This window comes from Physella acuta, unplaced genomic scaffold (assembly GCF_028476545.2).
Source record: "Physella acuta isolate Inbredline_101_S28 unplaced genomic scaffold, ASM2847654v3 ptg001510l, whole genome shotgun sequence".
Taxonomy (NCBI): Eukaryota; Metazoa; Mollusca; class Gastropoda; family Physidae; genus Physella; species Physella acuta.
Window position 1 is genome coordinate 69,982 of NW_026733025.1, and position 17,244 is coordinate 87,225.

The window sequence follows — 17,244 nt, forward strand, 5'->3', positions numbered from 1 at the left end:
AAATATTTTTGTTTTTAAATTTATTAAAACCGACATCTCAGTAATTAAACTTGCGTTATCTCCCTTGTATTTTTCCCAAAGATCTTTGACAGATTTAAATTTAAAAAAAAACATATTTTGTTCAAGAGAGTATCTTTACTGATTTAGAACTCTAACCAATACAGTATAAAATATTTATAGTCATGGTATAACTGTAAAATATGTGTATAATGTTTAAATTCGGTTATTAATTTTTTTTTTTTTAACTGTGAAACACCGCAACGCTTAAGAATGAGTTTGTCGCAAATATCTTTTGATAAAACAGCCTTCCGGCAAACAGCAGTCGGGCAAACGAGAATTATCCACGTTTTTTTTTTTGGGGGGGGGGGGGGGGGGGGGAAATTTGTCATAAGCCCATTGATAAGAAAATTATATCAGGTTAGGGTTGTCCATAAATATGAAATATTATTTATTCATATAAAAACATAAACAAGTTTCGCCAGGATACTGAAATTAGTAATAAAAAAATAAAAACTATCGGACTGTCCCAATCCACTTTAGAAGCAGTTACATTTTTAGCGCAATTTCCATACGGACAATTGCGATTATTAACTCGTCATTTCTGGATGGATGAATGAATGAATGAATGGATGGATGGATGTGTGTCCGCAGCTTTAAGTCGTATCTCCTCCTCAACGAAGCAATATCGAGGACTAGTTCCAAAAGCAAATATGTTAAGCAAGTTTTGAGGATGATTGTGGGCCAAAAAAAAATTCCGGAATTCCTTCCTGGATTTCCCGGAAAAGCCAAAAAACCTCAAAAAAATGCAGTTTTTGGCCCATATCTCGGCAATCAAACCACTTAGCGACTTGAAACATTTACCAATCGATTCCCGCCATAATTTAGAACAATATTGCCGAAGAAAGTTTTCAAAAATATCCTTTCGTTCGGTCACAAAAAATTAATTAAGAGTTTTTAAACTGAGCATCGTGTAGGCCTAGGATGATATTTTTAATTTAAACTGAGCATCGTGTAGGTTTTTAGCGCAAAAAATATCCTTTCGTTCGGTCACAAAAAATTAAATTTTTTTATGGATAACATAAGGAAATTGCGCTTAAATTGTCACTAGACTTTTTATTAACTTGTTTTTTCTTTTACGTATATCAACGGCTCAGGATTAGCCTCCCATTAGCCAGGCAGGCCTCAACAATGCAAACTCCGACTAACTGGCTTGAGTATCAGTTCTATTACCGTGTATCGGTCAATTCTGACCCACCTGGAACCGTCGCCACGGGGCTGGCCACTGCACGGCTGTGGTGCTGGGTCTGGTGCCCAAGCGGCTGTCAGCGGTCCGTATACTTTCTACTGCATATATTCGCACTGTTCTCTGATGTGTTTTTTTTTTCTTGTTTTAACGCGTGTTTCTTTACAGTATAGTTTTTTGTTATGAGTATTGAAAATAAATAAATATGACTTAATATGTGTGCAAGGAGCTGGTGAGCCGCATCTCGATATCAAAAGAGCCGCATGCGGCTCGCGAGCCACAGGTTACTGACCCCTGACCTATGTAATCAGCTGCGCTCTTCTTCTTCTTCTTCGTTCTTAATTATTAGTGTTGAAGGGGATCGAGATTCAATTGAGGCCATTGACTCCGATTTCAGCCTGCTTTTCTTTTTGGATTTGCTTCCATAGCCTTTGTCCAACCAAGAACAAACTACAAGGCAACAGTTATTAAATTTTGGAGTTGTCTCTCCTAGAAGAGTGGCTGTCCCCAGCTAACGAGCCTCATCTGCTCGAGGGTTCGAACTCGAGACTTTTTGGTTTAGCAACCATGAGCTTTACCGCTCAAAACCCTCCAATTTTCTATGCTAGTATGTCGGGATACTTGGGAATGTCATTCATGAATTCATTTTTAAAGCGTCTTTATTTACAACCCATGTGTTATATTGGTTTTGTAAGTCAGTAGCGCTGATAAAAAGGTGTGTTAGTAACGGTGCAACGATTCAATTTTTTTCATGTTTTGTTTGACGAGGCGTAGAGCAAAAGCGACGGGGTTTTATTTTTTTTCCTTTCGAGTAAATTTAAGTGTCGACTCCTGTTTGACTGTTTGTGTTACCGGAAACAAAAAAAGCTCGTCAGGATTTCTGGAGATCGGACCCGTGTTTTCCCGATCGCTCTAATGAATTCATTGACACCTGCCACGGTGGGTGCGTTCTGACGGCCGGTGAATGGACGGTTGGGAAGTTGACGGCGGTGAATGGACGGTTTGAAGTTAAAGGCCAAAGAATGGACGGTCGGAAGTTTGTGGTAAGAGAATGGACGGTCTAGAAGTTAACGGCCAAATTATGGACGGTCGGAAGTTAACGGCTAGCCGCTAGAGAATGGACGGCAGGAAGTTGCGGCCAGATAATGGACGGTCAGAAAGTTGACGGAAAGAGAATAAACGGTCAGGAAGTTGACAAGAAGAGAGTGGACGGTAAGGAAGTTGGTGGTAAAAGAATGGACGGTCTAGAAGTCAACGGCCATGAAGTTGACGGCCAAGGAATTGGTGTCTCTAATATATTGCGCAAACGACAAGAGAATAGACGGTATAAAAATAGATGGTCAAAACATGTTTGTTCACGTGACCGGTGCCGATACGACTGACGGTCATGAAACTGTTGGCCATACATCTGACTGCCATGAAACTGATGGCCATATAACTGACGGCCATGAAACTGGTGGCCATACATCTGACGGCCATAGTAATCAATGACCAGAAAATAGTGAAATGGACGGTTAGGAGTATACGGCCAAAACAATACCCACCCCCACCCCTCTTCCTGGAGAATGGACGGTCAAAGAATCGCTGTCCAAAATATTGACGGCTGTCGGCGAGACAAAGGGTGTGTACACATATGCCCACAGACTGCACTAGCCGTCAAGTATGTCTACTTGAATCTACTTGAATCTACTTGAGTCTACTGGAGTCTACTTTAGTTAATACACACCTGGACTATTTAGACGTAAAACAAAATTGACTTTAGCGGCACATCAAAGCAAGTGGGCGTTGACGGGTGGCTTTATTATTTTAAGTCAAGATGGCCGACACGGTGACCTTTGAGAAGTGACTGATCATAAAAAAAAAGCATATGGGGGGATGGGGGAGATATAGCATAAAGGTGCCCTTAATATGTAATGGTCCTATCATGGTGGGGGGGGGGGGGGGATCGTTAATGGCGATAATAGGGGTGGAGAGAGGAGGGGTGGACCACACAAGGTGACACCCGACCTAGTGAAGCCACTGACTTCTGCTTGTGGCTGGAACATTCTATAAAAATGTATTGAACATACGTTCATTGTTTCAATACATATTCAATATACATCTCTTTATCTAAATATTTATTTTAAACATAGTCACCTTCAAAAGCTAACAATTGAATGAAAGGATAGAAAAGCTTGAAACGGTCAGGACTATGGTTACAGAGATAACTAGTGATATTGGCTGAATAACATTCTCTTTCATATAAACCAATAAAAATCCCTTACAAAGCAACAACAACAACAACACAACAATAAATAAATAAAGTAACAACAGGTATACTGGATTTTTTTTTGTTAAAAAAAAACACCCAATTTACCTTCATCATGCTTTCGTTAACTCTGGAATAAAACCCAACTGTTGTAATAAAATAAAATTTCCTTTCTTTTTCTTTTTGAGAAGAGAAGATGTCATCATCACGAGGCAAGCGTTGGACTGGAACCCCCAGGGGAAAAGTAGACCTGTCCTAAGCAATCCTGGTGAGAAGAACATTGGAAGGAGATGCAAGGGTTGCTGGTATTACATGGGCTGAACTAAAGAGAGCTGCCCCAAACAGAGACTCCGGTGGAGAGGCATAGCTGCAGCCTATTTTTCATCATGGGCTGCATAGGAAAAAAAAATCAAGCTATTGTATAAACATTATTTTTTTTTATAAAAAAAAAAAAAAAAGATTATCAGTGGCGTAGAATCAGTAAAGAATAATAAGAATAACACACTTATGCTCTTATCAATAAATCAAAACATTTCATGAGATTTACAACACACAAACGAACGCAGCAAAAACACATCCCTATGTAACTATCTATATTTTTAAATAAAAATAAAAAAAACTAAACCTTCTCTTAAATAGGACAAATCTTAATTAGATGTGTTAGGTCCTCACAATTTTAATTACCAACTGGCAAAGCAACACTTAAAACACGACTGATGGCAGCCTGATTTGTCCTACCGTCGAAAACTCTGTGTACAATGTAGACTCCCGATTTGACGGGGGATGAATCTAAACCACACGCCTCCATATAAAAAAAGCCATTGTTCGTCCCTCAACTTCAAAGCCGCTTGAAAAAATTTAACTCCAATCTCATCACGTGATCACCGTAAGCATATCAGCACGGCAACAAACACCGCACAACAGAAATGATTTTTTTTTTAAAATCCTCCGTACGATTAATCTTTGATCCCATTAGGGTTAATCCCCCGTCAAGGGAGATCAGTCGCTTCTTGTCAAAAGAATGGGGGAAGGGGGATAATTCGTCCTTCATGGCAAAACTGAGCTATTGACATGAAGGGTGCTAGGGTTTATTGACTGCATGCGTCTTTGATGGCTTTTCAAATCACACCTCTTGTGTTGACCGGCAGGGACTGGGGTCCGGTTTTAATGGGGGGGGGGGGGGTGGGGGGGATATGAAGACCTGCTTGGCCAGGGGATCAAGTGGCGTGTCCATCCAGTGGGGGTGGGGTAGATAGAGCCGTGGGTCAAAGCAGGGGTCTGGGGCTGATAGAGACGCAGGTCAAATCAGGGGGTCTGTGACTGAGGGGGACGCAGGTCAAAGCGTTTCCAAAGTTTATTAATTTTAATAAGGAAAACAGACAGACGTTGCCCTTTGAACATCGGGGAGTGTAAAGGAAAACTGATTAATTTTTGGAAAAAAAAAGGTTGTAGACTGAAGGTAGATACATGAGAGATGGGCGTCACCAGGGTGGGGCTAGGAGGTAGGACACCCCTGGGCTCATTTGAGGCATCAGGGGTAGGAAGTTTTAAAAAAAAACTGATTAATTTTTGGGAAAGAAAGGTTGTAGACTGAAGGTAGATACATGAGAGATTGGGGTCATGAGGTTGGGGCTCGGGGGTAAGACCCCCCTCCTGGGGGTCATTAGAGACAAATGTACCATGGGGGACGTACATTTATTTTCAGCTTTACGGCAGAAATGCTCAGTCTTAAAGGATGTGTAATTCTTTGAACACTGCCTTGTATTCTTTGAGCACTGCCTTGTATCAAAGTTAGGTTTTGTTAGCACCCTAACCCTGGCTATAACCTTAACCCTTGTCGTGACAAAAAAAAAAACATTATAAAATCTCGATATAACGCTACATTATCAGAGCGGTTCTCAAATATAGGGTAAACTCAGCATTCTTTGTTGCATTTATTATTTGAAAATTAATATTTATTTAGTGTTTTACATTTTTTTTTTCATTTTCTTTTAGGATAAATATTTTAACATTTTTTAATAAACTAAAAAATAAATAATTAAAGATGTATATTTTTTATTTTACTTTGTCAGGAGAAGGAAGTCTTCGAATTCTATTTCTAGAAGCTATTCTATGGATTATTTTGCTAACAAACAATACTGTGTTTATTATTGCAAATAATAGCCCGTTGACGTCATTGAAATGAGTGTTTTAGTGCGGAGCTACAATTGTGCACATATTTTGGAAAGAATCTTCTGCTGGTCCTATGTGTTGGGTAGTGAAGTAAGGTAAGATTATGTAGACAACAAAAACAGTCATATGCTTCTTTCGTTTGTTAGTTTATTGGGACTTCTGTTTTATTATGATTTTTAACGTTTTAAAAATCCCAATACAACTAATTACACACATTCAAATGAAAAAGCCACGTCCAAGATCTCCTACTTTCATCAGTGGATGCTTAGATTTGGCTTCAAAACTTCAGCTGGGAATGTTGATGTTTTTTGTTGTCTGTCTTTTTTGTATGGTCAATCCAACAATTAAAATTATCAATAACCCTAACATAAATAATTAAACAAAAAATGTTCTATAATTCCCTCATCCCCACATTAACAGTTCGCTTACACTATCCCTATCCCTATCCCTGACCCTATCCCTATCCCTGACCCTCAGTGTTTCTTCCAGACTTTTTTCACGGGGGGGGGGGGGGGGGTTACACTTGAAACGTTGAAACTCTCGGGTAAAGGCGGACTAAATTTTCCGGTGTGGGGGGTGGGGGGCGCTGGTAAAAGTATACATCTCAATTCTATTTCGTTCGGTGGGTAGGGGGTGGGGGCGGTAGACGTTCTTCGAAGAGATGCCTGGAAGAAACTACCTTGACCTGAACATAACCGTGACCCTAACCCAGACCCTAACCCTAAACATGACCCTGACCCTAGTATACACCATAACTAATTATCACAATATAACCAAAAACCTAACCCTCAGGAATAATATAGCTGAAGCCAACCGTTATCATTTTTTTTAGAACGGATTGACAATTCCCTGTCTCTTTAACACACTCTTTCTCTCACTCTTTCACAGTCTCACTCTCTCTCCTTCTACCTCTCACCCACACCACTTTTTCTCCATCTTCCACACTCTCACACTGTCTCTCTCTTATTCTCTCTCTCATTCTCTCTCTCTATCACAGATTCATTTCTCTCTCATCTGTGGCACTAATTTAACATTGTATTGACTGCTCTTATTTGTATGATTCCAGGGATATATGTGTCAGAGAGCCAATCGCGTCTAACCAATTGGCATGTAGGTCATTTACACCTGAACTTAGAACCTGTAGGTCACTATCACCTGACCTTGGAACCTGTAGGTCACTCACGCCTGACCTTAGAACCCGTAGGTCACTCACATCTGACCTTAGAACCCGTAGGTCACTCACATCTGACCTTAGAACCCGTAGGTCACTCACATCTGACCTTAGAACCTGTAGGTCACTCACGCTTGACCTTAGAACCTGTAGGTCACTCACACCTGACCTTAGAACCTGTAGGTCACTCACATCTGACCTTGGAACCTGTAGGTCACTCACACCTGACCTTGGAACCTGTAGGTCACTCACACCTGACCTTAGAACCTGTAGGTCACTCACACCTGACCTTAGAACCTGTAGGTCATTCACACCTGACCTTTGAACCTCTAGGTCCTGCACATGTCATGCACCTCATCCTAGGACCTACCTGCGTGTCGTCCTACCAGCCTCAACCATCAGTTTAACCACCAGTTTAACCATCAGTTTAACCACCAGTTAACAACGAATGACAAAATACAGCACCACAAGTTTACAGTACTACTCGTTAATAATTAGCTAACAGTACCATCAATTAGCAGTACCACTAGTTAACCGTATAATTAGTTAACGACAACAAAACACAGTACCATTAATCATTTGAAAAGTCCAGTACTGACCACTATGGCAAGGGACACAATCGACTTCAATCTTCCGAATAGCTTCGATGGATAAATGCTCCTCACCCCCCTCTGTTTAGTGGCGAGATTGGATATAGAAGGATACTTGAAATTATTTCCATACCGGTGAAGTATACCTTACCACAACTTCTTTCAACTTGACAATGAAACAGATTCTTGATGAAAAACAACTTTAACCAACGAACCAGATTTTAATGATAATCAACTTCCGGTAAAGCTCAGATATCTTCATCATCAGGCCGGCATTATGAAATCTGAGGTCCATTTCAGTGAAACAACATCGAAGCTCTGCAATGCCGTGAGAAAAGCCGTGAAGCCGGCACTCCGGCTGAAGAAATTCAAAGCCCGTGTCGACCGGACGACCGAGGTGCTGAAGAACCGGTTCGCGGACAACTTGAGCAAAGAGCAGGAGCAGTTTTTGAAGAATACGGCGAAACTGTTGATGGAGCCGGGCAAGGGGATATTGTCTGGTGAGCGGTGTGTGTGTGGGGGGGGGGGGGGGTTTGTCAAGTCAGTGTGTATGTGTGTGTGGGGGGGGGGGGGGTTGTCAAGTCAGTGTGTGTGGGGGGGGGGGGGTCATGTCTTGTGAGTAGAAGTGGGAATTCTAGTCAAGTGAGAGGGTTCTTGATAAGTGAGATGAGAGGTGGGGGGGTTGTCTAGTAAGTGGGGGGTCTTGTCAAGTAAGTGGGGGGGGGGGGTCTTGTCAGGTGAGTTAATAGGGGGGTGTTGTCAGATGATTGTAGGGGTCTTGTCACTGAGTGTGGGGCGGGAGGGGGGGTCTTGTCAAGTAAGTGGGGGGGGGGGGTCTTGTCAAGTAAGTGGGGGGGGGTGTCTTGTCAAGTAAGTGGGGGGGGGGTCTTGTCAAGTAAGTGGGGGGGGGTCTTGTCAAGTAAGTGGGGGGTCTTGTCAAGTAAGTGGGGTGGGGGTCTTGTCAGATGAGTTGATATGGGGGGTCTTGTCAGGTGATCGTGGGAGTCTTGTCAGTTGAGTGATTTGGAGGGGGGGGGGGGGTCATGTCATTGTGTGTTTGGATGGGGGAGGTTTCTCATCAGACAAAGAAAAAAAACATCAAGCAGATAGTTTTTTTGTTTCCTCTATCAGCTGATGACTCAGTTCGACAACTGGACATGAAGCTCAAGGCTATCAACCTGGAGCCCTGGGAACAACACAGGTAACATTGTAACACTTTAAACACAGGTAACATTGTAACACTTTAAACACAGGTAAAATATTGTCAACACAGGTAACATTGTCACACTTTAAACACAGGTAACATGGTCACACTTTAAACACAGGTAAAATATTGTCAACACAGGTAACATGAACACACTTTAAACACAGGTAAAATATTGTCAACACAGGTAACATTGTCACACTTTAAACACAGGTAAAATATTGTCAACACAGGTAACATGAACACAATTTAAACACAGGTAACATTGTAACACTTTAAACACAGGTAACATTGTAACACTTTAAACACAGGTAACATTGTAACACTTTAAACACAGGTAACATTGTAACACTTTAAACACAGGTAACATTGTAACACTTTAAACACAGGTAAAATATTGTCACACATTGAACACAGGCAAAATATTGTCAACACAGGTAACATTGTCACACTTTAAACACTGGTAAATCATCTTCATAACCTTACCTATCTGTCATGTTTAACACACCTACCCTACAAGTTTAATGTATCATGCCAAGCCTACCTACCTATCACGTGAAACTTACCTGCCTGTGTTAAACTATCAAGTTAGATTTACCTACCTGTCACGAAATTTACCTACCTGTCACGAAATTTACATACCTGTCACGAAATTTACCTACCTGTCACGAAATTTACCTACCTGTCACGAAATTTACCTACCTCTCACGACATTTACCTTACTTGTCACGAAAGTTACCAACCTGTCACGAAATTTACATACCTGTCACGAAATTTACCTACCTGTCACAAAATTTACATACCTGTCACGAAATTTACCTACCTCTCACGACATTTACCTTACTTGTCACGAAAGTTACCTACCTGTCACGAAATTTACCTACCTGTCACGAAATTTACCTACCTGTCACAAAATTTACATACCTGTCACGAAATTTACCTACCTCTCACGACATTTACCTTACTTGTCACGAAAGTTACCAACCTGTCACGAAATTTACCTACCTGTCACAAAATTTACATACCTGTCACGAAATTTACCTACATGTCACGAAATTTACCTACCTGTCACAAAATTTACATACCTGTCACAAAATTTACCTACCTGTCACGAAATTAAACTACCTGTCACGAAATTAAACTACCTGTCACGAAATTTACCTACCTGTCACGAAATTAAACTACCTGTCACGAAATTAAACTACCTGTCACGAAATTAAACTACCTGTCAAGAAATTTACCTACCTGTCCCATTAAACTGACCTCTCTGCCAGACGACGCTACAACGAGATGCTCCTGAGTATGGGGATGCAGGTCAACTACTACCTGAGCGGGGTGCTCATGAAGGAGGACGTGGTCACACAGAAGGCCTACAGGGGCAAGAGGCTGACGGCCATGTTGAAGGAGGCCAACATTAAACTGGGGATTAGGGTAGGGGTCAACATTAAACTTGGGATTAGGGTACGGGCCAACATCAAACTGGGGATTAGGGTACGGGCCAACATCAAACTGGGGATTAGGGTACGGGCCAACATCAAACTGGGGATTAGGGTACGGGCCAACATCAAATTGGGGATTAGGGTAGGGGCCAACATTAAACTTGGGATTAGGGTACGGGCCAACATCAAACTGGGGATTAGGGTAGGGGCCAACATTAAACTTGGGATTAGGGTACGGGCCAACATCAAACTGGGGATTAGGGTACGGGCCAACATCAAATTGGGGATTAGGGTAGGGGCCAACATTAAACTTGGGATTAGGGTACGGGCCAACATCAAACTGGGGATTAGGGTAGGGGCCAACATTAAACTTGGGATTAGGGTACGGGCCAACATCAAACTGGGGATTAGGGTAGGGGTCAACATATGCATCGGGATTAAGGTAGGGGCCAACATCAAACTTGGGATTAGGGTAGGGGCCAACATCAAACTGGGGATTAGGGTACGGGCCAACATCAAACTGGGGATTAGGGTAGGGGCCAACATCAAACTGGGGATTAGGGTACGGGCCATCATCAAACTGGGGATTAGGGTACGGGCCAACATGAAACTGGGGATTAGGGTACGGGCCAACATCAAACTGGGGATTAGGGTAGGGGTCAACATATGCATCGGGATTAAGGTAGGGGCCAACATTAAACTGGGGATTAGGGTAGGGGCCAACATATAAATGGGGATTAGGGTAGGGGCCAACATATAAATGGGGATTAGGGTAGGGGCCAACATATAAATGGGGATTAGGGTAGGGGCCAACATATAAATGGGGATTAGGGTCGGGGCCAACATTAAACTGTGGATTATGGTAGGGGCCAACATTAAACTGGTGATTAGGGTAGTGGCCAACATTAAACTGGTGATTAGGGTAGTGGCCAACATCAAATTGGGGTTTAGGGTAGGGGCCAACATCAAACTGGGGATTAGGGTAGGGGCCAACATCAAACTGGGGATTAGGGTAGGGGCCAACATCAAACTGGGGATTAGGGTAGGGGCCAACATCAAACTGGGGATTAGGGTAGGGGCCAACATAAAACTGGGGATTAGGGTAGGGGCCAACATCAAACTGGGGATTAGGGTTCTACAGTACAAGTAAAATTAATGTTTCTCCACCCCTCCCCCTTTTCGGACTCTGCAGGCAGACAAAGGTCTGGTGCCCATTGCTGGAACCGCCAACGAATGGACATCGACCGGGTATGACGGGCTGGAGGATGCCTGCAAGCGGTTCAAGGATCTGGGGGCCGTCTTCACACTCTGGCGGTGCGTCTATACCATCGGACCCCACACCCCATCCCGACTGGTAGGTCTACACCATCGGACCCCACACCCCATCCCTAATGTCTACACCATAGGACCCCACACCCCATCCCGACTGGTAGGTCTACACCATCGGACCCCACACCCCATCCCTAATGTCTACACCATAGGACCCCACACCCCATCCCGACTGGTAGGTCTACACCATCGGACCCCACACCCCATCCCTAATGTCTACACCATAGGACCCCACACCCCATCCCGACTGGTAGGTCTACATCATGGGACCCCACATCCCATACCTACTATCTACATCATGGGACCCCACACCCCATTCCTAATGTCTACACCATCGGACCCCACACCCCATCCCGACTGGTAGGTCTACACCATCGGACCCCACACCCCATCCCTACTGTCTACACTATCGGACCCCACACCCCATCCCTACTGTCTACACCATCGGACCCCACACCCCATCCCGACTGGTAGGTCTACACCATCGGACCCCACACCCCATCCCTACTGTCTACACTATCGGACCCCACACCCCATCCCACGCAAACTCGGTTAATGGGATTTAGGTTAGTTGAGGCCAACTGTTTTTAAAGACGTCTTGCTTTCAAACGACTGATCTAGCAGTAGGTCCAATATTAGACACAACTGGTGTGGGTGGGGGAGATTGCATATAACCAAGGGCTTCAAAGAGTGCATGTTTGCCCAACCTCTAACTTTGACACCATAGCCACAAACACGAAACGTACACACTCATCAATATCCACCACTAAAAAAATAAACAATTTTTTTTTTCCGAGTACGAAAATTGACCATGAAACCATATCACCACCCACAAACACAAACTACTTATTTTTTTTTAAATTTGAACTTTTTTTTTGCCCCCCCCCCCTCCCCCCGATGTACCCAGGCTTTGGTGGAGAACAGCAACACCCTGGCCAGGTACGCCGTCGTGAGCCAGAGGGTGGGGCTGGTGCCCATCGTCTCCCCCGAGATGCATCTGGCAGACGATCACAGCCAGCAGACGGCCCAGCACGTGCTGAGGGACATCTTGTCCAACCTGGTCATCGCCCTGTACCATCACCAGGTCTACATGGAGGTGAGGGTCAACGCAGGGGAGGGGGGGAGTTCATGGGGTGGGGGGACTAAGGGTGGATTTTTGGGGGGTGCTGGGAACGAATATATATTAGGGTATGTAAATCCTGTCTAACCTGGTCGTCGCTCTCTACCATCACCAGGTCTACATGAGGCCAACGCAGGGGGTGGGGGTGGGGGGAGTCAGAGGCGTAGCGAGGGGGGTACATATGTCCCCGGGCGCCGACCTTACGGGGGGGCCAAAATGGGTTGTAAAAACAAATTAAAATCTCATTTTAGCTACAGTTTTGCATTATAAATATTAAAAATTTAAGGGGGGGGGTGCAAATTGAAAGTTTGAGGGGGGATGCAAATGGAAAATTGAAAGTTTGTTCCCGGGCGCCGGGAAGGGTCGCTACGCCTCTGGGGGGGAGTTCATGTAGATTTTGTGGGGGTGCTGGGAACGAATATATATTAGGGTAAAGTAATAGTTAAGTTCCCGTTTGAACCTTACTGTCTGTGTGTCAAGTGAAGTAGAGTTCACCTGTTTCTGTGACTTCGGAATATGAAGGGATGGTGTGGTTAGCACTATGCTAAGTCGCCTTTACTTTTACTAACATGAGTCAGGTACCCATCAGGGCTGTGGATGACTAGTTAACACAAACAAAATGATGTAGAAAAACTGATCCAAATAATAGAGATATAACGGTCGGAATACAGAATGTTTGTAGAGAGTGACGTCATTGTGTCATGTGTCCTCAGGGCGTCATCATCCGTATCACAGCGGCCATGCCGGGCAGGAAGTGCCCCAAGTCGTGCTTGTTCACCAGCGTCGGTGAGGGCACGCTGAAGATCGTCAATGAGTGCATTCCTCCAGCTATTGGTGGGGTGAGTACACCAACCCCCGGGCTTTCGGTAGGGTGTGTAGAACGACCCCCGGGCTGTTGGTGGGGGCGACGATGATAAGTGTGGATGCGTGTATCTCCGTGTGTGTATCTATGCGTGTCTGCGTGTTGGTGTTTGTAAGAACAGCCTGCTTTTGTGTATATATGAGTACAGTCTGATGCTGTGTATATGGGTACAGCCAGCTGTTGTGTAGAATACAGCCTGCTGTTGTGTAGAGTACAGCCTGCTGTTGTGTATAGTTCAGCCTGCTGTTGTGTATAGTTCAGCCTGCTGTTGTGTATAGTTCAGCCTGCTGTTGTGTAGAGTTCAGCCTGCTGTTGTGTAGAGTACAGCCTGCTGTTGTGTAGAATACAGCCTGCTGTTGTGTAGAATACAGCCTGCTGTTGTGTAGAGTTCAGCCTGCTATTGTGTAGAGTTCAGCCTGCTGTTGTGTGTGTGTGTGTGAATACAGCCTGCTGTTGTGTAAAATAGAGCCTGCTCTTGTGTAGAGTACAGCCTACTGTTGTGTGTGTGAATACAGCCTGCTGTTGTGTATATGGGTACAGCCTGTTGTGTGTGTATTAATACAGCCTGCTGTTGTGTATATGGGTACAGCCTGCTGTTGTGTGTATGAATATAGCCTACTGTTGTGTGTATGAATACAGCCTGCTGTTGTGTGTATGAATACAGCCTGCTGTTGTGTATATGGGTACAGCCTGCTGTTGTGTATATGGGTACAGCCTGCTGTTGTGTGTATGAATACAGCCTGCTGTTGTGTGTATGAATACAGCCTGCTGTTGTGTATATGGGCACAGCCTGTTGTGTGTGTATGAATACAGCCTACTGTTGTGTGTATAAATACAGCCTGCTGTTGTGTATATGGGTACAGCCTGTTGTGTGTGTATGAATACAGCCTGCTGTTGTGTATATGGGTACAGCCTGCTGTTGTGTGTATGAATACAGCCTGCTGTTGTGTGTATGAATACAGCCTGCTGTTGTGTATATGGGTACAGCCTGTTTTGTGTGTATGAATACAGCCTGCTGTTGTGTGTATGACAACAGCCTGCTGTTGTGTATATGAATACAGCCTGCTGTTGTGTAGAGTACAGCCTGCTGTTGTGTAGAGTACAGCCTGCTGTTGTGTAGAGTACAGCCTGTTGTGTTTGAATACAGCCTGCTGTCGTGTAGAGTACAGCCTGCTGTTGTGTGTGTGAATACAGCCTGCTGTTGTGTAGAGTACAGCCTGCTGTTGTGTAGAGTTCAGCCTGCTGTTGTGTAGAGTACAGCCTGCTGTTGTGTAGAATACAGCCTGCTGTTGTGTAGAATACAGCCTGCTGTTGTGTAGAGTTCAGCCTGCTATTGTGTAGAGTTCAGCCTGCTGTTGTGTGTGTGTGTGTGAATACAGCCTGCTGTTGTGTAAAATAGAGCCTGCTCTTGTGTAGAGTACAGCCTACTGTTGTGTGTGTGAATACAGCCTGCTGTTGTGTATATGGGTACAGCCTGTTGTGTGTGTATTAATACAGCCTGCTGTTGTGTATATGGGTACAGCCTGCTGTTGTGTGTATGAATATAGCCTACTGTTGTGTGTATGAATACAGCCTGCTGTTGTGTGTATGAATACAGCCTGCTGTTGTGTATATGGGTACAGCCTGCTGTTGTGTATATGGGTACAGCCTGCTGTTGTGTGTATGAATACAGCCTGCTGTTGTGTGTATGAATACAGCCTGCTGTTGTGTATATGGGCACAGCCTGTTGTGTGTGTATGAATACAGCCTACTGTTGTGTGTATAAATACAGCCTGCTGTTGTGTATATGGGTACAGCCTGTTGTGTGTGTATGAATACAGCCTGCTGTTGTGTATATGGGTACAGCCTGCTGTTGTGTGTATGAATACAGCCTGCTGTTGTGTGTATGAATACAGCCTGCTGTTGTGTATATGGGTACAGCCTGTTTTGTGTGTATGAATACAGCCTGCTGTTGTGTGTATGACAACAGCCTGCTGTTGTGTATATGAATACAGCCTGCTGTTGTGTAGAGTACAGCCTGCTGTTGTGTAGAGTACAGCCTGCTGTTGTGTAGAGTACAGCCTGTTGTGTTTGAATACAGCCTGCTGTCGTGTAGAGTACAGCCTGCTGTTGTGTGTGTGAATACAGCCTGCTGTTGTGTAGAGTACAGCCTGCTGTTGTGTTGAGTACACCCTGCTGTTGTGTAGAGTACAGCCTGCTGTTGTGTATGAATACAGCCTGCTGTTGTGTGTTTGAACACAGCCTGCTGTTGTGTAGAGTACAGCCTGCTGTTGTGTGTGTGAATACAGCCTGCTGTTGTGTACCCCACAGATCATGCTAGCCAGCTTGGGAGATTTGAACCGCTCCATCGAGGTCCTAGACGAGATGAACAAGTGCCCCATCAAGAAGCCGACCCTGATCAGCTTCTGCTTCAGCCACGTCATCCAGGACGGGGTGGACAAGATCTGGATGGGCCAGGACAGGAACGTGCTGCGTGCTCACGATGTCTTGATCGCACGGGCCAAGGTGAGATGTGGGGGGGGGGGGGGGTCAAGGTCGCGGGTCTACCTTCATGCAATCGTGTTTCTTCTTAACAGCGAAGCTTATTAGCGTTCTACATTAATTACTTTATTGTATTTCAGAGTTGTGGCGAAAAAATTTGATTGTTCTAGAATGTGGTGACAAGAAAAAAATTGATTGTTGTATAGTGTCGTAACAAGATAAAATGTAATTGTTCTGTAGATTTGTATAAGACCTTGCTGTATTGTTTTAAAATGTAGTTTCAAGAGCAAATGTGATTGTGATAATGATATGGAGTCAACATTTGATTGTTCTATACTTGTAAAAAGCTGAAACATAATTATATTATTTTAGAGATTTCACTAGCATAAAAATTGATTGTTCTATAGCTGGTAACAAGCTTAAAACTTGATTGTTCTATAGCTGGTAACAAGCTGAAATTTGATTGTTCTTATAGCTGGTAACAAGCTTAAAACTTGATTGTTCTACAGAGCTGCAGTGTGGCGTCCATGGGCCAGTGTCAAGAACAGAATTGTTCCATGTTCATCAGCAACATATCCAGATACTGAGAGGGGGGGGGGGGGAGGAGGTGGATGACGTCATCAGCAACATATCCAGATACTGAGAGGTGGGGGGTATGGTGTCGATTGGTGACGTCATCAGCAACATATCCAGATACTGAAGGGGGAGGTGTCGGTGTCGGTGGATGAAGACATAAGCAGCTTATTCAGATACTTAGGTGGTGGGCCCATGACGTCATCAGCAACATATCCAGATAGTTTGGATAACGTCAACAGCAACACTTACCATGGGGTGGTCAGCATTGGGTCTACAGTCCGGCAGTGGTCAAACAAATTTTGGTAAAGTGATGTGATCAAGCCGTGCACCACCAATAAGTCAAGCACACACAGTCACGTGTTTTTTTCAGTCATTTCTCAGTGACTTGCCCCAAATGACTTGATCGATTTCCGTGTTAGTTAGTTCTGTGTTAGTGTCAACTTAATGAATTGGTCAACTGAATTGGTCAGCTGTAGTGCGATGATCTTGCTGTTGCCTATGTTTAAACTATTGATACAGTATACCACTAGAAGGTTGCTGTCGTCCACTGTCTATCAATGGTACCAATAAATAAATGTTCAGTCATCACCTCGTTGTTTTTTATTTACATTTTATCCTGGCCTGTAAAGGCGGAGTCTGAATATCTGGGCTAGGTGGGAATGTATGGCCAATGGCCCGTTTGTTACTCGTATGTCTTTTTATATGGCCAGTAACCAGTCTTATTGTTTGTTGTACGTAGTTATATGGCGAACAGTTTATTTCTTGTATGTGTCTTTATATGGCCAGTAGACAATCTGTATTTTGTATGT

At 44.0% G+C, this 17,244-nt stretch overlaps 1 protein-coding gene across 1 annotated transcript; it reads left to right on the plus strand.

The window, feature by feature from the left end:
- The first annotated feature begins 6,960 nt into the window (after positions 1–6,960).
- On the plus strand, positions 6,961–16,461 carry LOC131928495 (fructose-bisphosphate aldolase-like). Its single transcript, XM_059284559.1, has 9 exons — positions 6,961–7,077; positions 7,168–7,924; positions 8,556–8,625; positions 9,903–10,059; positions 11,260–11,421; positions 12,304–12,492; positions 13,230–13,355; positions 15,689–15,883; positions 16,369–16,461. The coding sequence occupies exons 2-9, from the start codon at positions 7,702–7,704 to the stop codon at positions 16,444–16,446; spliced, it is 1,200 nt and encodes a 399-aa protein (XP_059140542.1). The 5' UTR covers positions 6,961–7,077; positions 7,168–7,701; the 3' UTR covers positions 16,447–16,461.
- The last annotated feature ends 783 nt before the right edge of the window (positions 16,462–17,244 follow it).

What these genes read in the sequence shown, in the direction of transcription:
- LOC131928495 (XM_059284559.1), top strand. Translation starts at nt 7,702, where the DNA reads ATGAAATCTGAGGTCCATTTCAGTGAAACAACATCGAAGCTCTGCAAT. An exon ending in GGGCAAGGGGATATTGTCTG is followed by an intron (nt 7,925 to 8,555) that starts GTGAGCGGTGTG and finishes TTCCTCTATCAG; the next exon opens with CTGATGACTCAGTTCGACAA. An exon ending in ACATTAAACTGGGGATTAGG is followed by an intron (nt 10,060 to 11,259) that starts GTAGGGGTCAAC and finishes CGGACTCTGCAG; the next exon opens with GCAGACAAAGGTCTGGTGCC.